Source organism: Dendrobium catenatum, unplaced genomic scaffold, assembly GCF_001605985.2.
Source record: "Dendrobium catenatum unplaced genomic scaffold, ASM160598v2 fragScaff_scaffold_733, whole genome shotgun sequence".
Taxonomy (NCBI): Eukaryota; Viridiplantae; Streptophyta; class Magnoliopsida; order Asparagales; family Orchidaceae; genus Dendrobium; species Dendrobium catenatum.
Window position 1 is genome coordinate 195,172 of NW_021319195.1, and position 24,091 is coordinate 219,262.

General features: G+C 34.4%; 2 protein-coding genes across 2 annotated transcripts; one reads left to right on the forward strand and one right to left on the reverse strand.

Annotated features, from left to right (window-relative positions):
* The first annotated feature begins 8,700 nt into the window (after nt 1-8,700).
* Nucleotides 8,701-20,680, forward strand: LOC110109564 (myb-like protein X). The gene is made up of 4 exons (XM_020840695.2): nt 8,701-9,706; nt 18,153-19,467; nt 19,562-19,970; nt 20,447-20,680. The coding sequence occupies exons 1-3, from the start codon at nt 9,629-9,631 to the stop codon at nt 19,960-19,962; spliced, it is 1,794 nt and encodes a 597-aa protein (XP_020696354.1). The 5' UTR covers nt 8,701-9,628; the 3' UTR covers nt 19,963-19,970; nt 20,447-20,680.
* Nucleotides 20,681-21,535: 855 nt separating this feature from the next.
* LOC110109559 (chloroplast envelope quinone oxidoreductase homolog) lies at nt 21,536-23,759 on the reverse strand. The gene is made up of 2 exons (XM_020840671.2): nt 23,685-23,759; nt 21,536-22,407 (listed from the first exon to the last, which is right to left on the reverse strand). The coding sequence occupies exons 1-2, from the start codon at nt 23,685-23,687 to the stop codon at nt 21,715-21,717; spliced, it is 696 nt and encodes a 231-aa protein (XP_020696330.2). The 5' UTR covers nt 23,688-23,759; the 3' UTR covers nt 21,536-21,714.
* Between the last annotated feature and the right edge of the window lie 332 nt (nt 23,760-24,091).

The window sequence follows — 24,091 nt, forward strand, 5'->3', positions numbered from 1 at the left end:
GATTTCTATGAGCTTATAGAGAGAGCCTGATGATTGAGTGATATGATAGCTACTAAGCAATAATGGAATTCAAGTAGGAAGAGATTTGGAGGCAATATTTCTAACTATGAATTTTTTGGGAAGAGGAGTAAATTTGGGACTATAGATTTTAGGAGAGGTGGATCATGTATAGTTATTCCTAATTGTGGTAGTTTTGTCAGTAAAAGAGATTTATTTGAATGGAGTTGTAATACCCTAATATTTAAATTTGAAAGAATTATATATTTTATCTTTTAATTAATTTGCTAGAGTCACTAAATATAAATAAAAAAATAAATTCAGTTGAAGTAATTATAAATAATATACATCAAAATTTTTCTATATTCATTATTTCAAAATTCAATTTACAATAGCTAGCATATCACATTAAACATGATCTATCCTTTTAAAATTTATAACTATAAAAGAATAAATTAAAATACAAAAAAAAAAAAAAAACTTAAAAATATTGATCAACCTTACTCCACAAGGTTTTGACATTTTCTTATGTAATTACTCAAATAAATGAAATAAATTTTCTTGAAAAATATAAAAAATTTGAAGTAGAGTGTTTTAGCACTAATATGGTGAGTGTTGCTGCGCTAGGCCTATATTTATAAATATCATCCCCTCACAATCTCACTTGATTGCTTGGCCAGAAAGAAATTGAAAGAGGTGAAGAAGAGAGATGTGAGAGAAAAACTTTTGGATCATATTTATCAGCCATTCATGTTTACTTCTGCTTTAAATTATTTTGATATCTATGAATTTTATCTCTTCAAAATCTGTCAAAAAATGCATTATTTTCTAATTTCATAAGATTTCACCATATAAGTTTGGATATGTTATAGATTTAAACATTATGAACAATTTGATATGATTTTATTGCATTTTAAATAAAATACTGAATGATATCATATATGATATGATAAATTCACGTAATACCCTATTGATCTATGTGATTTAATAATTAGGAGTCATAAGAAGTTGAATATTGATTGGGAGTTATAAGAAGTCATGGTGATTGATTTATGTGGTTCAAGGATTAATTTATGTAATCAATATCAATCACAAGTAGAAACCAATATGATCATTAAAATAAAAGTATCTCAATAAGCAGAACGAGTTTATCAATATCTCATAAAATTAGTAAAAAATATATAAGTCAATAACATGTGATGTACAATAAAACAAGCATCAATTATCTATTAGTTAGATTAATGATGATAGTTCTACTATATTTTTCTATCAATTATTATGTCATGTATAAATGTTTGTTAGTGTGCCATATCAATATGTTCATCAATGTGTTATATACTCGTACGTCTATTAATGTTAATGTATACATATCATATGTTATGTTATGCTACATTAATCTCAATATTTCAATCAATCTTATATGTGATATCATGCAAATGACAGTAAATATAATTATTAATAACATGGCAGGACATCTAGCTTTAATATGATATTTTCATGCTTCCATCAATTCAATCGGTTCATCATTATTGATCTATCACATCTTTCAATTATTTACTTTAATAGTTGACTTTCAATAAACCAATAAAGATTTGTCACTCTCCACCCAACAATGTAACCAATCAATTAACTACATGATAACATCAAAGATTATACCACAAATCTCTATTTTTTAAGAAAAATTCATTGACCAACCCTCATAATAGGATTTATTATTTTAATAGCCAACATGTATTTTACTTATAATATCATCATGTATCAATCATATCATTTCATTTATGTCATTTGATATCATATATGAAGTACAATAACCTACTATATTCTATGTAATGCATGACAATCTATATATTATTCATTAACTTAAAAAAATAATAACTATTAATTTACTTAGTGAAATTCAATAAAATTAATATCAAAATGCTCATAAAACTCATATCTATCAGATACTAAGAATTAGACAATTATAGTTTAATAAATTAATAGAAAATACATTTTTATCAAGTTTAGGAAGAATAAAATACTAGAAATCATACCTATCATGATAAGAAGAAATCTTGAAATAGAATCAACAGATGAAATGCCCCAAGAAACCTATCTCCTCCCCTCTCCTTTTCATCTCCCTTCTTCCACAACAAGTTGAACAAAATGGGGGGATACATATGGTGTGGTGAGGAATATTTAATATTAAGTATTTTAAAAATATAATTCAATTCCTAGTGCCACGAGGTCATGAATCCCAACATTATTGTGTAGTACTTATTGTAGAATAGAGGCTTCAATTTTGTGGTAACACTTCCTGGTGCCGCTGTGTTGGCCAGTACAACGCCGCAATCCAAATTTTCATATTTTTCAAATAAAATTATTTAAAAAAATTTTGAGTTATTACACTCCCCATCTTAGAAAAATGTCATCACCGACATTCCACTATCGTTATACAAACAAGACAAAAATAAGAATAAAGCATAATAAAATTATTTCAATAAAAATAAATCAATGATAAAATCAAATAAAAAATAAATCAATACAATTATTAGCAAATTAAATAAAGTACTAATTATTAATCCATCAATCGTATAAAAATCACCCACCCATCTATGCATGCATTCAATATATTATGCAATGGTATTAATTAATTATGCATTAAGTATCAATCAATATTAAATAAAATAACTTTTTTGGATAATTAATTGTACCAGTGGATCTCATAGACAAATCCCTATTATCTTGTTGTTCAAAATTTTAGACTCTTGATTGTACTTAGACTATCATGGCAAAATGAGTAGGATCTCTCTGACTCCCACTCACACCTCTCCTATTTATTCTATTCTCAGAAGCTTTAGTCTTATTCACTAATCCTTAATCGTACATCTAGAACCAGTTATCCTTTGTCTATAGGCTTGTCTTTATTGTTTTGCTATCAATACAAATCCTTCTCCCAGTCTTTGTTGTAGGCCATTAACCATCCATTAATGCTCTCATTGTCCACATCTAAAGCATTATCCCATGATTAGAAAATACTACCCAATATTTCTCTTTCAACATCTAGGACACTTGGGTATCCTATCATCCATCACCTTCATGTTTTTTTGAGAAGTTTCCAACTTGCTTGTATTGAATTCTTTAACTATCTTTTTTCTCATCATGCCCTATTTGAACAGTGGTATAGCTAAATCATTCTCTACTATGCTCTCTCAACCAATTCTAAAAACTTAGAATTCTTAATGGTACTAGTACGTGTCTCGATTTATCTTTTAATCCTCTCATAAATCTATAACATTTCTCTTTCGTTGTACTAATTACATGTCGGGCATACCTGACTAGTAGAGTAAACTCTACTTCATACTACATCACTGTCTTTTCATCTTGGCCTCTTACATTTTCTATCGTGCTGATGGAGGTTTGAACATGTTCCTAAAAATAGTAATAAACTCTTTCCAAATAATCTTTGCGTTCATCCTTCTCTAGAATTTCTTTCGTTACTATCATATCCATCATCTTTTTGCTTCACCCTCAAACAAGAATAATGCTAGTAACAATTTCTTGCTCTAAGCGCACTATATGTTGTTATTTTTTTTCCTATTCTTAACAACTAGACTTTTACTACTTATAGTTCTACAACACCTTTAAATAATGATGACTTCAACTTATGAAACATTTGTAAGTGTTTATCTTCATTGCAGTCCCTTACCTCTGATTATCTATATTTATTATCACTTACAATCTTAGCAACCATATTGGCTAGTTGTAACACACTATCAGAAGACACTAGAGTTACTACTACCCTTTGTTCATTTGTACATTTTACTTAGTGAGGTTCATTTGTCCACTAATATAATTTTCTTTTTTAATCAATCAAGCATATAAACTCAATATATGTATATAAATACAAAGAAATCAATTAAATATATAAATAGTAAAATCTATACAACCCAACTTCTACCCCACTCATAATCAATCATATGACCCTGATTACAATTTAATTCTTTCAATAATTACTGCTCTAATACCAACTGCAACACCTTAAGATCTAAATTTAGAATAACTATATGTTTTATCTCTTAATTAATTTGCTAAAGCCTTTAAATATCCTTCAATAAAAATATATCCATTGAAAATAATTATAAATCATATGCATTAAAATATTTCTATATTCATTCCTTTAAAATTTAATTTACAATAGCTAGTAAATCACATCAAATATTAAAATATACTTTTAAAGCTCATGACAATAAAAAATAATTAAAATACAAAAATAAAATAAAACTTAAAAATACTGATAAGCCTCACTTTATAGGATTCTAACCTCTTCCCAAACTTGAAAATAATAAAAATCAAATTACGTGTTTAAAAAACTCAGCGGTTTATCAAAATCTACCATTATATTCAATACAAGATAAAAGAATGAATATGTATATGTTCGCATTCCAATCAGTTAATAAACTATCAATATGAATGATAAATAATCTATGCAATCAATACCAATCAAATGTAGAAATCAATATGATCAGTAAAATAATATTATCTCAATAAGCAGAAATAGTTTATCAATTTATAAGATAATTAATAAAAAAATTATAAATCAATAGCATGTGTTGTACAATCAAACAAGCATCAATTATCTATGAATTATATTTATATTGATAGTTATACTATACGCTTCTATCAACTGTTATTTTATGTATAGCTATTTGTTAGTATATCATATCAATATAATTATCAATGTGTTATATACCCACACATCTATTAATGTTTATTAGTATTCTTGTCATATGTTATTTCATGTTACATCAGTTTCAATATAGGGCTGTCAAAAATTGACACGACCCGAAACCTGACTCGGACTTGACCAGAAAAAATTAGGATTCGGGTCAACCCGTTTGTAAAATGGGTCAGGTTCAGGTTCAGTTTTTTGACCAGTTTGAAAAAATGGGTCGAGTTCGGGTTGACCCGGAAACCCGAAATTGACCCGGGTACAGGTCCGGAAGCCTTTGCCACAAGCCCGCAGTCGCACCTCACGCGGACGCGGTCACGCCACACCATCTCCACACGCGGGCACTGGTCACGCTATGCCATTTTCTGGGCATGGTCGCCTTCAGGTCCACGCAGCATGCGGCACGTAGGCACGCCCGCAAGAGGCAACGCGGCAGTGCCTCGTCTCCTCGGTCGGGCTGCACTAGGCAACATGGCACGCGGGCACCTGGTCGTTGTTCTCCTCAGCCTCGCGATGCTCGCATCACACGGCGCCATCCATATCGTTGCGCATTCCCACAAGCTCAGCAGTTTCCGTGTCGGTTTGTGTCAACCCGGCAACCCGTCGGGTCGTGTCTGGGTTGCAGTTTCTGACCCGTTTGCAAAAATGGGTTGGGTTGGGGTCATGTCAAATAGGATCGGGTCAGTTCCGGGTTCGACACGAACCCGACCCATTGACCCGAATTGACACCCCTAACTGATTATATCTTTTCTTTAAAAAACACTGTAATGAGTTGGATTTCAAATTACTAAAGTTTTTTACTCTTTCAGCCACAAAAGCTTGAAGAACTTCTTGAAATAAGAAGTCGGGAAAACAGAAGAAAAGCAGAAGCCAGTAAAGAGAAATGTATATTTTCATTAATTTCCATCTACAGTAACAGGCTATATAGAGATAAATACAAGTATAACACCAGTCAAAATAATACACGTGGCAGACATTTATTTATTAAGTGAGCTATCTAATATGCCCTTGCAAACTGATTGGTGAGATTGCACCGTCAGTTTGTTTCTTAAGGTAGTAAATCTTGGAGTAGATAGCGACTTGGTAAAGATATCTGCAATTTGATCAATTGTGCTAATAGGTAGAAGATTAATATTTTTGTTTTGAATGTGATCCCGAATGAACTTTTGATCAATCTCTATGTGCTTGGTGAGAGCGTGGAACACCGGGTTATTGGCTAAAGCTATGGCATATGTATTATCGCAATACATGGTAGTCGGTTGGTTTTGAGAAATGCCAAAGTCGATGAGAAGACGACGAAGCCAAATGACATCTGAAGTGAGGGCCGCCAATGCTCGGTATTTTGACTGATCAGTGGAGGACCGGGCGACTGTTGGTTGCTTCTTGACAGTCCATGAAATAAGTGAATCACCCAAGAAAGAGCAATAACCAGATGTAGAGCGACGCGAATCCGGGTCACCGGCCCAATCTGCGTTAGAAAAACAACGAAGAACAAGATTAGATTTGAAGCACTTGTAAGAAATGAATGAACCGAGGAGTATAGAGCCAAGTTCGGATCAGGTACAGGAGTGAATCTGGCCGTATCAGACGCGATATTTATTTCTTCACTAAGAAGAAGAGGATATAATTGCTCGAGACTTATGGGGGTAAGCATAGTTCGGATAGAAGTTTTAAAAGATTGATAGGTATTAGGTAAACCATTCAGAATATACAAAATGATATCCTCATTGTCAACAACAGCCCCGACAGAAGCAATTTGATCAACCAGGCTTTTGATTTCAGAAAGATATTGGGTCATATTCATGTTTTTGAAGGAAATGTTGTGAAGAGAATTTTTTAGTTGAATGACTTTGGATCGATTGGTTGCTTGAAACCGATTTTCAAGCATCGACCAAATGTCTGAAGTGGAATCAAGATTCACGACGTAAGGAAGAATAGAGGAGGAAATCGTGGAACATAAAGAAGCAGCAAGATTTTGGTCAGTCAACTGCCATTGCAAGAAAGAAGGATTCGGCTGTGAAGAGCCGTCAGCAAGCACGATAGAGGGATTAGGAGAAGAACAGTTTTTGTCAAGAAAAGTATCAAACCTATTGGCTCGAAAAATTTTCAGAATTTGAGAACGCCAGACGGAATAGTTGTCCTGCGAGAGCTGAGTCGGAACAATATTTTTGATGTTCGAGACTACAAACTTGAGAGTAGACGGAATGATGGAGGATTCTTGACTGATGGTTTCCATGGGAGAACCAAGATCGGAGGAAGCAGACGCCATAGAAGTCAAGGATCGGAGACTAGGTCATCTGATACCATGAAGAACTTCTTGAAATAAGAAGTCGGGAAAACAGAAGAAAAGCAGAAGCCAGTAAAGAGAACTGTATATTTTCATTAATTTCCATCTACAGTAACAGGCTATATATAGAGATAAATACAAGTATAACACCAGTCAAAATAATACACGTGGCAGACATTTATTTATTAAGTGAGCTATCTAATAAAGCTAAATATATTGCTTTCATCGACTAGCAAGAAAATAATGTAGCTGTAAAACTTTATGGTAGAACTTGGCAAAGGGCAGAAGAAGGATAAATTATAGAGTGACAATATGAGTGTTATGCATTCAGTAAAAAAAAAAAAAAAGCATTCCTTATACAACCTTGATATCATTTCATATATTCACTTCTATTAAATGGTCAATTAACTTTGGAGAAGATATATGCGACTCAAAATCCTCCATATATGTTGACGAAGATAGTGACAGTTGATATATTGAAGCTATATTTAACTTAAGTTGGTCTTTATAAAGGTTAAGAAAGGGATGAGCCACACAATAATTTTTCTTATATGGTTGGTGTTGCAGGTCAGTAGAATGATTGATCACAATTAGTTTCTAAGTAGGAGATTATTAGTTATTTGTGTAATTTGGTCGTGTCAATCAATTGGGTTATACTGTTGACTCAAATTGATAATTAAGATTGCAAGGATCTCATTTGGGGATCTTCGAGGGGTAGTGTGCCCATTGCTTAGAGGTATGTACGTGAAGCCTCTAAAATTTTGTGTGTGCACCTTTGAAGCATTGTGGACTTAGTATTGAGGTGTTATAGACATAACATTGTGGTGATGTGGACCCCCTCTAAGATAAATAACTCATCACTGGGGCGTTGTGGACCCACAGTGAAACAAAACCCATCACTAGGGTGCTATGAGCAGTGTCGTGGCACTGCGGGTTGGTTGAGTCAATTTCTTTTTCTTTTAGTATCATGTAACTGAATAGTGATTATACTCTAGCATATGAAAGGGTGTGAAGGCTATGAAAATTGGTAAGAAAAGAAGACTATTTATACAATTTCTCCTAATTTCATAGGTTATTTTTTGGTGTATGTGGCTCCATGTTTTTTCACATTTTTGGGGTTTCAATGTAAATTATGGTGTTTTTTCTTCACTTATTTATTTATTTTTTGGTTCGATTTATTTACTTTCAAAAAAAGGGTTTGTTGTTGACAACTCCATTTTATAAAATTTGTAGTGAAATTGCTATGAGAAAAATAACTCAACTATTTTAGTTACAAAAAATAATTTTCATCAAATTTTTTTCTTAAAAAAAATAAATCAATAGAAAAATAACATTATAATTATTGTTTGAAAAGTAAAATAACAAAAAAAGCTATCTCAAATAAATTCTTGATTAAAAAAATTGTTTAATATAATAATACGATTATCTAAACTTATTATTTTTTAAAATCGTCAACAAATCAAATATTTTTAACCTTTTATCAAAAAGTATATATAGCAATATTTTCAAGATCTAGGTTTCATTTGGGACAGTTTTTTTAAATATTTTAAAAATATTTTTTTAATATACAAATTAAAAATTTTATTATAAAAAAATTGTTTAAGAAAAAAAAACCCTTAATAATGTCCTTCCTGAAGTCCGGAATAAATTACCGTTTCTAACCTTACTTGTTCTATAAATACCCATCTGCCCACCCTTGCCTGCTCTCTCTCCTCGCTGGTTCTATTCCTATGTGTGTGAGAGATAGAAGGGCGCCGCAAGCATCTCATCTTCGAGGACTTGGAAGGACTTGCACGACGAATCAACCGAGAAATTCGGCTGAAACGAACACATGTATAAACAGATAAAGGTCTAGAGTTATCAGATAGAGAAAGAAGAGGCAGATATCTGGATTGGAGTTATTTTCTCTCTTGCCCTAATCCTGATCACTGCCTTTCTCTTTAACCATTCCTTGTTGACACCATTGCTAGAATCGGAACCTTCGGATCTCTTTTCACAGAACTGGATGATTATTGGGAGTTATTTCGCCTTTCTGGCAGATTGTACTTGATTAGGGTTTCTCCTCTTGGTTTTGGTCCTTTGGGGGGGGCGGATCAAGAGGGTTTCTGGCAGGCCTGGCTGGGATCCGCTTTTCTTGTTGGAGATATTGTCTTATTTGTTGGTTTTGGGACTTGGTTTTTGCTTGATGATAGGGATTTTTGTGGAGGCATCGAATAGGACGGCGGACTAGATTTTACAGGAGTGTAGCTGTGATTTGTACTCTGCTGCTGTTGAGTTTTGTTATGTTGGTGTTTTCCTTGTTTATGGTGTTTTGAGAAGCGTTTTGGGGGTAGCCAGATACTGGATTTTGTATGGAATGATACCTTACCGAGCACATGGACTCTCTCTAATTATTGAGATACAGCTGTTTTTTTTGGGGCTGAATTGATCTCTTTCTCATCTGTCCGCTTGGTTTCGCTTGGGGAGGAGGCTTTTGTTCTAGCTGTGATTCCCTGAGACGAAATAAAAATGTTCTGAAGCTGGAAATGAGTGAGAGGACATGGTGGATGGACAAGAACAAGGCTGCTGGTCCGTTTTTGTACTGGAACAGCTGTGCTGGATACTAGTAGGAGTAGATCGAGGGTCACCGTGCAATGTCTCGTTGCTTTCCATTTCCGCCACCGGGATATGAGAGGCAGCCTAGGGCTGAGAACCTAGATTTGTTAGCAAAGGTTCCTCCTCTTACATTTATCCCTTACATTTGTCAGCCAGATTTATGCGCTCTTTGACTTTGGCCGCTCGTTTTGATCTTAAATTAGAAGGCCTGGCTTTAATTTTTTTCTATCGTTGAAGTATTGGTGAATTTTAGCTAACGAAGGATATGTCTCCTTCATTAACGCACACTAACTACAATATTTAATACTTGGCCTATAGAATACGTATGAGATAAATTCTGCAAATAGAACAGTTTTATAATTGAAATGTTTTGTAATTCTAGCTGATATGCTATAACGGTTGCACAAGTGAGTGCATACACTCTTTTCTACTGAGAGCTACCGGCAGATGGATATACACATGAAAGTACAACTAATTTTTTTTGTGGACTTAAGCGGCTATATTCAACCATTTTACTCGGAGAAGGCTTTATTTTCTGTGGCTCTTTCGTTAAGCAATTCAATTATATTATTCGTCTATATTAAAATGTACAAAATCAATTTGGACTGATATGAATGCTATTTGTTAATGTGTTTGCAGAATGTATTTGATGCATCACTTCTTAAGGTGAAATTCATGATGATGATGGCTCCATTAGCAGATGATAAAACTTTGATTATATTATTATTTTAGACATTTGCAAGAGGATGTACCTTGGTGTATGCTCTTTGCTGATGATATTGTTCTTGTTGATAAGGCTAGAGAGGGAGTCGAATGTAAACTCGAATTATGGAGGTCAACCTTAGAGTCTAAAGGTTTTCGCTTGAGTAGATCTAAAACTGAATATATAGAGTGTAATTTTAGTAGCAATAGATTAGTCAGGGAATTGTGGCTTTGGGCGATCAAGTCATTAATAAGAGTACACGTTTTAGATATCTTGGATCTATTGTTCAGAGTGATGGTGAAATAGATGGGGATATTATCATCAGAATTCAAGTTGGATGTTTGAAGTGGAGGAATGCATCGGGCTTGTTGTGCGATAGAAAATCCCCCCTCAAACTTAAGGGAAAATTCTATAAGATGGTGGTGAGACATGCAATGCTCTATGGTGCCAAATGTTGGCCATTAAAAGAGAAGTATAATACTAAGTTAAGTGTTGCAGAGATAAGGATGCTTAGGTGGATGAATGGCTTTACCCTTAGAAATAGGATACGAAAGAGCATATACGTGAAAAGGTTGGAGTAGCTCCAGTGGAAGATAAGCTTAGAGAGGGTCGCCTTAGATGGTTTGGTCACATTAAACGGAGGCCTTCCGATGACCCGGTTAGGAAAGTTGAGGTATTAAATTTGACTTATGTTAAGAAAGGTAGAGGTAGACCTAAAAAGACTTGATTAGAAAATATTAGAAATGATCTTTCTTTATTAGATTTTAATGAGAATTTGACTTTTAAAAGGACACAATGGCAAAAAAGGATTCATGTAGTCGACCCCACGTAGTGGGACAAAGGCTTGATGTTGTTGTTGTTGTTAAGGTTTTTGGTTTCTGTAACCCATTTGAAAATATTAAACCATGTGACCACTGCAGTCAATTTTGTAGCCTCTATTTGTCATAGGCTTTAGGATTATGTTTTAAATTTTATTACATCTTCAGTAAGACAAAAGGAGTGATTTTCTATGAAGCCTAGTATTAGATGCTGGTTGTCATACAAATTTTTTACTCAACCTGAGCAAGATCATGCTTTCATGTTTCCCTGTGTGGAACACCAATCAACATTATCTTTCCAAGACTACTGCCCTCTATCACCATTTCATATATAAAACTGTAATGACACCCCGAACTCAAAATTTGCAGTCTCCTAATTGTCTTTTCATCAATCTTGTTGTCGTGCTTTGGTTTCCTTTATGTTTTGTTATTCTTTTTCTGAAACCACTCAACATGGGTAAGAGTTGAACCCCTACATACTAAACTATTTATCAAAAACCTAATTTTTTTATTATTTCTTCACTTTATCTGCTCATTTTTTTGTGCCTACACATGCTTTCGAATCTTTTAACCATTTTGTTGTTTATCTTTATAAGAATAGTGATGGAGAAGAATAGTTTATTCGATACTAATGTGATGATAAACCATTGTCGCTTTATCTTGATATTCTTCTTCTTTCATTGAATTGGCTTGATTTTTCTTTAAATGGATGGAAATTGAAGAGACGAGTTTATGAGAAGCAAGAAGGACTATCTACTGTATTGACACTAGCAATTTTGGGAGGAGAGAGAAATATTGGAAGAAGAGAGAGATTAGGAAGAGATAAACCCATCAATATTTTTGTAGTTCCATCATAATATACACTAATTCTTTCATATTTATGGTATAATCATCATTCAAAAAAGCCTTTGCTAGTAATATTAACACTTCATGAGGTTATTGCCGAAATGCTATTATAACAATGCTCACTTTTTTTGGATTCTGCTTAGATTTGGTTTGTTTTATTTATTTTAGTGGTAGTTAGTTTTCCGAGTGACTATTTTCTTAGAAAATTGAATAGTACAACCCAGATTGACTATTTTCTTATTAGAAAATTAAATCGTTTAAATTGTAAAGATTGTAAAGTTATTCCGAGAGAAAATTTATGTACTCAACATCGATTATTAGTTTTGGACTTTAAGATAAAGGGGCATAAAATAAAAAATAAAGTAAAACGTTTTTCTAAGATTAGATGGGGGCATTTAAAGAATATTAATAAAAATATTTTTGAGAGTAAGATTTTAGATATTAAGATTTTGTCTGTGCATGAGGATGCTAATATTATGTGGGAAAAAGTGGCTAGTGATATTAAGAATATTGCAAAAGATGTGCTTGGAGTATCAAAGGGAAAAACTCATAATAGTAAAATGTTACGCCGGCCCATCCTGGGCCGGCTGGACTGGTCCACCCTGGACCGGTCAAGGCTTACTCCCGGCGGAAGAAACCCAGCCAGGAGCTGGGCGGAAACCCCTAGGGGGGCCCACTTGTTGTATTTTGAGTTTTGGGAGGGAATTTTTGAATGAGAAGGGTAATTAGGTAAATTGTAATCCTCCTTTCATGTTTAATTAGGAGGAATAGGGGGAAGAGAGGGTTATCTTGAATTTGAATCATTTTTGAGATCTAGGGTTTGTGTTCTTGGGCTCTAGGCTACGGCTAGAGATTTGGAGAGTTTTTCCTTCCTCTCGAATTGAAGGAAAGTTGTATCTTGCAAGTGCTTTTCATTTCTCATTAAATAAAAGTGTTTGCTTTGTTTCTCTTACGTTTTCTCCTTCGTTTTCTCTCCGAATCCACTGTTTTTCTTGTGTTAAGAAAGGTAGGGGTAGACCTAAAAAGACTTGGTTAGAAAATATTAGGAATGACCTTTCTTTATTAGATTTAAACGAGAATTTGACTTTTAATAGGACACAATGGAGAAAAAGGATTCATATAGCCGACCCCACGTAGTGGGATAAAGGCTTGTTGTTGTTGTTGTAGTGGCAGTTAGTTTTTTGTTAGCTATTTTTTGTAGTCATATAGGCAAATGCTTTCAAAATTTTATCTATTTTCAAATTATCAAGGCAAAATACATTAATAAGGTGTTAAGGATCTAAAATGTTGTGGTGAATGGCAAAGGCTGTTTCAACCAACTTCGTAAAAACTGAGATCTGCTACCGTTACAACACATTATCCATACCGTTGAGGGTTTGCATAAAATAGACTCACTTGAATCCTTCTCTTGAGGTTCAGTTATTGTGTTTGAATAAAGGAGGGTTCGACCTTGCCTTGGTGGAGATAAGAGGTCTCTTGTGTTTATCGAAGAAAAGGGAGAGAGTGATGGTTGATGGCCTAAAGGAAGAGTTAAAATGTGTTAGAAATGTGGTTTTGACTTCAACTACAATACATTTAACCTAATCTCAACCCAAACATGTCAAATGTAATCAAATCAAGTTGTTTTGATTTGGCCCAAGTGAAAAAAATTGATCCTTATCCAGAATGATAAATAGTGTAAGTTTCAAATTAGGTGAACTTGAGTGTTGGGTTAACCTTAATCTTGAGGGTGGTCAGCTCTACGTGGATTGAGTGGTTAAGTTCTAACCTGGGCTTAAGTTTACCCAAGGAGAGGTTTAGTTGAAATAAGCTTTTTGGGTTAAATCTAGAGTCAACTCAAAAATCCTCTGCCGAACAGGCCCATGGGCCTGCTGTGTTTGATTGTTCATGATAAAAGTCTGAAGTTATTTTTCTTGCAAAATCTTTTAGTTTGATGTATCTGTTGAACTAGTCGTGTTTGGATACAATGCTGTTTTAAGACCTACTAGAGCTGTTGGATAGATATGGAACTGGCAAGTCACTTCAACTTGAAAGGCGGAGCATATTCAATTGATACTCCTGGTGGGAAATTAAACTTCCATACCTTGGAAAGCAATCATTGGATGTTCATAATTATCGGGCAGTACAATTAATTCTACATTAAAATTGATAACTTTTACCATCAATTTTGGAAGCAGTATTTTTTCATTTACAGCCGGCTTATGTTAACTGTGAAAGAGGGAAAATTAGTTTAGATTGGTACTGTTTTTATTACCATTACTTTTAGCATAGTTTTTGAGCTTTGAATTTATTTTTATAAGTGAATATATTAGAATTGAAACAATCTGGCAAATTGAATCCCTCTTTTATTGGTCTAATTGACACTTTCAAGAAACCTTATGACTGTTCCACAATAAACGAGTTGAATGTGCACCTAACATAACAAGTAGGCAGTAAATCAAATGTTATTTATCAATTTATTTTGATTTTTTCCTCATTAAATATATTTTTTTAAACGACTATGTAAATTTTAGGTTCCTCTTTTGGCAATTTTGTTATTTTATTTTATATGGTCCTAGGTTCTACTTTCTTTTGTTTTATTGATCAACTTAAGTTATTTGCAATTGCTGTTATAAAAATGATGATGTTGTTGTATCTAACCTTCTTGATATTCTTACTTGATATTGGACATATTTTTTTTCCTGTGAAGCGCGCAATAAAATATTTTATTTCCACTTTTTATTTTGACAATAAATGCTATTGTTGCTCTTAAGGATGATGCTAGTGCTATGAAGGTTGATGGGTTGATCTGACAATTATACTATTTTTTTTATCTGACAATTATACTAGAAACAATATACAGAACTGCTTTTTTTTCCCTCCACAATCCATTTTTTACATGCCCAAAGACTTATCATGGATATACCAATTTACTTTTTGTCGTTCATAAATGTTTTTGTTTGAGCTTTTTGTCATACCCGACCCATGTTTATTGATTTATGCGTTTATCTCCCTACACATCTTCCACCTAATTCTTCTTTCTATTATATTATATGTATTGTCTGCTGTGCAGGATAGTTGGTATTATGGGTGTTGTAGAGTTTTTGTTGTTTCAGTTTTTCAATAACTGTAGCTGTGCATTGTTCTTTGCCCGATAACTCTTGTGAATATCAAACTAGAATCCTTTTTTGGCTAGACACTTGTATTCTATTTTGTAAACAGATTTTAAGCTAACATTATATGAAAAGCAATGCTTTATGGCACAAAATTTTGGCCATTAAAAGAGTAGCATAATATTAATTTAAGTGTTGCAGAGATGAGGATGCTCAGGTGGATGCGTGGCTTTACTCTTAGAGACGGGATACAAAATGAGCATATACGTGAAAAGGTTGGAGTAGCTCTAGTGCAGATAAGATTAGAGAGAGTCGTCTTAGATGGTTTGGTCACATAAAACGACGGCCTTCCGATGACCCGGTTAGAAGAGTAGATGTATTAGATTTAACCTATGTTAAGAAAGGTAGAGGTAGACCTAAAAAACTTGGTTAGAAAATATTATAAATGACCTTTCTTTATTAGATCTAAATGAGAATTTGACTCTTAGCCGGTTACAATGGAGAAAAAGGATTCATCTAGTTGACCCCCACGTAGTGGGATAAAGGCTTGATGTTGTTGTTGTATTATATGAAATGCATTTTGAAAAAATTCATGGTGTTATCTCATCAAAAAATAAACCTCTGCATATGTATCCTGATTAGACATGAGCATTGGTCTGGTCAATGCTTCTTTGTATACAACACTAAAGCCCAATCCCCTCGTAGTTTGGCTCATTCCAAGGATAATTGTTTTTCAAGTTAACATTCAGGTTTCAACTTTTTAAATAAGCAAGGAACTTGAAATCTTAATGGTTTTAAACCCTGATAATGTTTTCATGATTGCGTTTGAACCATTATTATTTTAACATAGTTTGAGTAAATTACTAGTGTTTTACTTACCTTGGTAAAAACTTTAATAAAATACCTAGGTATATTTTAGTTGATTGGACGGCCCAGAATTGATCAATAATTGATTGAGCATCATTGTTTAAAATTGCAAGCCACCTTGTGGCTTATGCCCCAGTGGGAGAGAGTTGTATGCCTCAATTGTTTGTTGCATGCGATAATGCGTACCTTGAGGAATATATAATGAAACATATTCCTCTATTTCATTATATGCATGAAAGTCTTGGAGGATGATGAGCAAATGATGAATGGGTTGTGGATTATGAATGGAGTTTCACCATCACAATACAACAGGAAGATTTCAATGTTGACTTCTTTTGATGAAGGAATTATAATAACAAAAGTCAACAAAAAAATGTTAGTATAAAGTCCTATGTAATATAATTTTAAGAAGAAAAAATATTCTTATTGGATTTTATTGATTAGGAAAGAAAAAATTGTTCGATATTGAAGATGATGAAGAAATTAAGAGGGTATTAATACAAGTGAGGATGAGAGAGGAGAGAAAGCAAGTTCCTACAATGCTTATTCCAATGAAGGCTCTCTGTGATGGAAGTGGTAGAGTCTTTGAATTTGGAGTACTAAGTTATAACTAATTTATTTTAGGATTAGTTTATCATTTTAGACTTTATTTTTATGTTTATTTGTATATCTTAAACTTCTTGCTTATTATCTAGTTTTTGCACTTTTCATGATGTTACTTCAATAGTTTTGGATGACTCTCAAATATTTTATTGGGAGAAAATCGAGCTCAAATTTTTATGAAATTACTTACTATTGAGTCCTAAGAAGGATGACTCTTAAATAAATTAGTTTTTATATTTGAATTAATATAATGATTTAATTTTAAGGCTGGCGCTTCAAAACGCCTTGAGTTTATTTCTCGTCTAACAAAATAAAAATGCCTTGGTGTCTGATTGCATGATTTTAAATCTTGTCTAGTGTAAAAATGGTCATTTCATTAGCAGGATCCTATTATTGGTGATATCTTGACATGGGTTCCCTCCAGTTCCTACAAAGTAGAATACTTTCGGATTTGAGGTATCATACTTGGGGGATGCCTTTGAGTGGGATTCGAAGGTTTTGACATCCCAAGGAGTGATATATTGGGGCTTTGCACGGGTGCACAAAAATGTAAGTGGGCGTTGGTGGGCTATAAGACCTAGTGAGTCCATAGCCTTTGGAGTCAAACGAGCCTGCACAGTTCCTATGGATAGGCGAAGTTGGAGGTAGATGATCAAGTGGAAATTGAAAACTGAAGGACTACCATGCTAAATTTGATTAATATTGTCCTGAATAATTGACCCAAACTATAGGGAGTATTATATGAAATCGTATTTTTTATGTTTATTGATTGTTACAATAGTGCTATTACAGGTCATTATTCTAAAGCATTTTAACAAAATTTCAAAAATTAAACTATGCTGATGTAACTTAAAACTTCATTTTAAAAATTTTGAACTTTATTAGTTGCATTACAGCTCTTATGTATTATTGTTTTCTTGATTATTAATTTCCCTTCTTAGGTAAGCTTTATCAAGTTCGTGTGTAGTTTTGAAGTTGGGAAAAAAAGTGTCAGGATATTTTGATATATATTTGTATCAGGACAGATTTATTGGATTTTTTCTGAGATTTGTGCAATGTAAATTCTTCACACACACACATATATGTATATATATCACTAATCTCAAAGCAAATCCAAAAATATTTAAACTATTTGAGGGTAGGTCTATTTATGAATAGTTATAATACCTGATAGATGTATACTTACTTGCTTGGAATGTCCTATTATTTTCAATGGAGAACTCCAAACAATTAGGCTTTTTGGGCACTTTCCCAAGGAACAGCATGAACAAGAAAAAATGTGACTCTACAAATGTCAAACAGGAGTTTTTCTTATTCAAATCGAAATTACTTTGTTTGAAATCAACTCAGTCTAAGAAGGTATGCTGCTTTTATAATTTGTGATCAATGTTTTGTCAACTGTATAAATGTCAAGAAAAAATGACTAGAAAAAAATATGACTGTCCCAGAAACAAAGAAGTTTTGATTGTGGGTGGTATTTGTAATAGGATTTATCTTTGTTTGATATTGCTATATATTTTTATTTTTGGTTAGATTTCCACACCACTTCAACTTCTTTCTTATTCCAGAGCTCATCTGTGACCAATGTTTCATTTATATTTTTAACTTGATGTGTTTCCATTTTTTATTTCAGGAAAAACGCAAAGAGAAGAAGCATAAAAAAGAGAAGAAGGAGAAAGAAAAGAGAGAGCGCAAAGAGAAAAAAGATAAAGATCGAAGCAAAGATAAGCGGAAGGAGAAGAAGGATAGAAAAGAAAAGCACAAAGATAGGAAAAAAGATAAGGATGTTGACAAAGGAAGGTCATCTGAGGATAGAAAAGAAAATGAGGGTACTCACAACCGAGAAAGCTTGCAGAAGGCAGAAGAAGGTAAAGATTCAAAGTTTGCAGAAGAGTTGGGCAAGAGAACTAGAGATGATGGAGCCGCAAATCCGATGGTGGGGAGCATTACAAGCTCTATTCATAACAAAATTGAACAAATTGTTGTTTCTCGTCCTTCACTGGAGAAGGACAGAGCTACTGATAAAAAGATGTTCCCTTTGCATGTTGGTTCGTCACAAGGAAATGATGGCAGCAGCCTTCCTGTTGAGAATGCTGCTAATTTTCCTCAGAGAAGAATTGGGAACACTGCAACTTTCATGGATCAAGAAAAAAATAAATTGCATGAAAGATTCAATGTTGGCATCAATACTGATCAAAATCGAAATCATGGAATCTCTCGATCAATTGAAGGCTTTCCTGGGGTGGTTAATAGGAAAACTGAATACTCTACAGTTGGAATGGAGAAGGAAAAAAAATTGGTTTCAAATTCTATTGCTCCTGCAAATAATAATAGAGGAAAACTTGGTGCAACAGTTGCGGCTTCAAATTCAGCTTCAACTAAAGGAAAAAATGATGTATTGGGCTTGTCACTGGACAATCTCTCCTCCCTTCGTAGCAAAACTGAGCCTATGGCTAATTCTATCATTCAAAGTAGAATGGATGGCATCGAAAAGGAAAGATTTAAAGGCGGCGGAATGTTACCACACCCAGTTACTTCAGCCAACAGTAGACAACAACAACAACATCAAGCCTTTATCCCACTACGTGGGGTCAACCAACAACCAATTACTTCAGAGCAAAGAAGAAATACCCCCATTTTTCAGCCAGTACAGAAGGATAGAAACCAGAAAGATGAGGTTCCGAAAGGACTCGAGGATAAAGAACATACGGCGGCGAAGAAGAATAAACGGAAGGATGAAAATAAGCATAGTAAGGAGGAGGAGAAAATATTGGAGAAGCCTGCAATGATTGAAAATAACAAAATTAGAAGCTTTGGGAAGAAGGATCAAATAGACACTCTTAATAGCAAGCCGTTAGCCCCTCATAAAGACAGCTCAGCTGGCATTAGAGGTGTTGATGAAACCAGTAATAAAAGGAAGAATATCAAGATCAATGGCTTTATACAGGGTGAGTTAAATTTTCTTATTCCTTTAAAAAAAAAAATTTATTGCTACGGTTCTTGTAGTTTATACTCCTGCTTCATTTGACCTGTGATTCACAGAAAATGATGCAAGGCCTAGCAAGATACCAAGGATGGTGGCCTCATCCTCCCAACCTTTTTCTGGCCTTCCAGTAAAGTCAGATATAATATTATTAGATAATAAGGATAAAAGGATAAATGGCTCTGCAAAGTCTCAGCAGTTGCCCGATGGGAACGGCGAAGTTTCTTCGAAATCGCCTCACCCTGATTCGAAGTATCTCGACCAAATATACGCCGTACCAAAAATGGAGCCATGGTCGGCGAATGATGATGTGGAATGGCTATTTAATCGCTGTGAATCTTCTCAGCAGAAGCCTAAGAGACAGGCTGTGAGTGAACAAAGTGCACCCCAGGTTTGGGCTAAGGCCTTACGGATCGAATCCGCCGATGTTCTTGCTCTGCCCTATGTAGTCCCATTCTGATCCCAAAGGTATGTGGCAATGTGAAAATACAGTTATTTCTGTTTTTCCTTGCTGCTGCATTCTTCATTGCTAGCAATGGCATACTAGTGATATTGTCCTGGACTCCATTAGGGATTATCGATCGGATCGGTTTTAAAGTTGTTGAATTTGCTTTGAGATGAGTGCAATATATAAGAAACCAATTGAAATTTATATTGCTCTCATTCCAAGCTAAAGAAAAATTTGTGTATTATGATATCCTATAAAATGGCCGGATCTCAGAGCTTTTAAATTTATTTTGAATAGATTTATTTAAGAATTCTGAGACTCATCTGAATTGGTGGGATATCTTGACCTAATTTTATCTCAAAATAAATTCAATAATTTTGAAATTCATGTTGACCAAAAGATTGATTGAGGAGTAGATAAAATAGATTCAGACCTATTTTTGGCAGTTTTTATGGGAGCGAAGTTGAAGATTTTACAATTATTTTTTCATCTACAGATTGATGAGAGAACATGTAGAGGAAAAGGCAGGATTGGTCTTTTGCCGGTTGGGGTTACCACACAATTTTGATTTGTATTTCTGTAAATCTTTTCTACTAAATAGAAATATGTACAATAGAGGGAAAAAAATGGTTGGTTGGTTTGTGGGCAAAGAGAAAAACAGCGATTATTATTCATTTACATCCTCTGCTTTGCATAATTTAAGCAAAATTAGTTGTTTGATTTTATTCAAGCTGTATTATGCCCAGCTGATGAGCCCCTGAAATTTTATGTTGTTTTGTAAATTTAGCTCTGTTAAGGGTGTAAATAGCCCAGTGTATTCGGTTTGTCCTGTTAATTAAGCTTTTTTTACAAATTTAATCTAAGATTTAGGCTTTGTTTCAGACGTTTTTTTAATTATTTTGTAAAAGTGTTCTTTTTAGTAATTTTTTTTTTTTTAAATAATGGTTTGAAACTGTTCCAAATAAAGTCTTACTCTTCTCAACATTAAAATATTTAATAGAACATTAAATTGCTTCATAACTATAAGAAAAAGTTCAATTCTTGAAATAGCTTGTTAAAATAAATAAATAAATAAATAAATTATATTATATTATATTAGTATGAACTCCATAAAATATCAATTAAAAACTGTACAATCAACTAACGTCTCACATTAATATTATAATATATTTTTTTCACCAAATAGTCCCAACTATTTAGGTCACTTTAGACCGTGATCTTAATATAATTTTATCAAATAGCTATAACATTAACATGAGAAGACAATAATGTCAAACGAAACCTTAACATCAATCTTTAATTAAGCTTAATTTTAATTAAAATTTACATTAATACTTTTATATATTTCTTGACTTTTTATTTGAATTTTATTTTAAAGCCTATATGACTGATGTTCCTTCAATGTTTACGTAGTAAAGTCCTCAAGCCAAAGAGGACTACCTCCCAATATTTTAATGTTGTGGCTTCTTTTCCACCTTATCCTGCTATAAAGCCTTTTCAGAACTGGTCTTATACTTGGCAACATATTTCTATAGAGAGAGAGAGAGAGAGAGAGAGAGAGAGATTGACCTGGAGCAAGGCAATGTAAAATGCAATGTAGAAAATAATACATACAAATAATTATGTACATGTAAAGGAGCCAATTGAAACATTGAAATTCACCAAAGTTTTACAATTTAAACAAAGTAGCATAACATTATTTACCAAATATTCAACTCTGGAAGTAACATCACTGCAACATACAGGCCATCTAGCTGCTGCTTCTCATCTCATCTCAACAATAATCTTCCCAGTGGCATGCCCAGCCATGCTCTTCGCCCAGGCCTCCTCAGCCTTCTCCAATGGATACCGCGAGTCAATCACCGTTCTCAGCTTGCCTTCCCCAACCAGTCCCACAATGAAGCTCAAGTCCTTCCCTTCCGGCGAAAGCCAAAGTGGCACAATCTGCTTCTTAGAGAAGGTAAGTTTCTGCAAAAGTGAAGCCATCATCACCTTCATCGTAGGAGTTATATCTATCACCTTCCCTTTCTCCGCAAGGTTCGGCTCGAATGCTGACCAGGAAATGCCGGTTGCGCAATGGATCACAGCATCATACTTCTTCTCTGATGGGCTTGTCAGACTGGCACCCTCTGGAGTCTTGTAGTCCAGCACCTCATCGGCGCCCAGGCTCCTGACAAGGTCAATGTTGCGAGCCCCGCAAGTGGCGGTAACATGGAGGTTGGCTAGCTTTGCCAGCTGAGTGGCAAATTGGCCAACACCGCCGGATGCGGCGGTGATCAATATGTTTTTGGGTTGTTGGTTTGGACGTCCCCGTTCGACGCCGGCGTAACGAAGAGCTTGGAGGGCTGTGAGGGCGGCGGCAGGCAGGCCAGCGGCTTCATCTGGAGGAATTGTGGGAGGGAGGATGGTTGTGAGGTTCGTAGATGCGACGGCATACTCTGCTAGCCCTCCTGCAGTCTGTAATTGTAACAACAGCATTAGCAAATATAAGCAGGCAATTGACATCTTATGCAGGAGTGCTCATCTGAGGAACACTCACCATGGCTATTAAGAAAATTTTGTGCTGGTAGAGTAATTAGAGTAATTGATCTGGATTGTCTTGAAAATTTTTTATATGTCTTGAAAATTTTTTATATCACTGGCTAAAGCTGATAAATACCGACTTTTAAAAACCGGACAGAGATGAAATGGTAGTGTTGTTCCATGACTTGCACTCATGTTTCTCGAAATTCGTGTGTCATTTACCTTGGGATTCACGTCGATTTCCCCAGGCGAATTTTGTCAAGCAAAATTTAATCGCTCTTGGGTATTGTCGACGATCCGAAAGCAACAAAGAAGTTCGTTTTGCTAGCAAACATCATTTGGGCTGCGTCGCACGCAAATTTTAAGTATCGGTCGCCGATTTTGGCTGTTTTCGTCTGATTTGACTACAAGAGGCTTCCTTTTAAGCAAATTCAATACTCCGGCCGTAATGACGAAGTCCGTTTGACGATCAAAGATTATTTGGCTATTCAAGTGATGCGTCACATCCACCGATCATCACTTAACTCATCCAATTTCCCTCTTTTCACGTATTTTTTTGTGTAGGGGTCAATAGCTAGAAACTTTCTTTAATGATAGTTTTAATTTTGTTCTTGTCTACAATTTCGAGGTTCTAGATTTTACATGTGCAAATAGCAGAAACAATCAAGAAATCAAATCAAAATCAACACAAAGAACATAATGATTTACATGGTTCGGTGAAGATGCCTACATCCACAGGAGGGGATGAAGATTTCACTACATTGAAGAAAAAGTGGAATTACAATTTAGCTCTCTTCTCATGCCTACAACAACCCTTACACCACTATTTATAGATTTGAAACAAAGCTACAATATGGCAAAATCTAATCATGCCTAATTAGCCGCTAAATTGTTTCCAACTCAATGCACTCTGCTATTTGGAATAATTTCCAAATCATCATTACAGTCGGATTGTCAGAATAAAAATTTGTATTATTTCCAGACTATACATAAATTGAAAAAAGGGCTCCAAAAATAGCCGATATAAGATCACATACATGTCCAATTTGTCACCCGGAGAGGTTTTACACATTAAGGGATCAATCGACCATTTTTCATTCCAGATTTCAGCATGAGATAATTTGATGGTCACAAAGTCACTACCCAGTAAAAGCAAAGAAAAAACAGCATCACAAAATAAAATTGGAAAAAGTAATTCTCAAAACACTTACCATGATGTTTAGGAGGGAGACAACCTTGTCACCCTGCTTTAAGGAGTTTACTTCAGGGCCAACATCCACAACTTCACCTGTCTTGATTTTTCTTATTATATCATTTCTCTCCTCTCCCCTCCTCTCTCATTTGTTCTTTGTGTGGATGTGCACGAAGAAAAAGAGAATGAACTAAGAGATAAAAACTACAAGAAGATTTACAATAGTGTTAGCCAAGAGAAAAAAGCCAACCACATCCTCCGGCCATATGTAGCATAAACAAATTGGTATTAAAGCAAAGAATCTATTCCCTTGAGTGATGGCCCTCAACATGGTGTTTTAAAGAGAAAGAATCAAACTATCCTCAGCGTAATGAGGAGTTTGTTGAAGGAGAAAGGAGTGATAAAGAGTTTTGGGGCAAAGATACC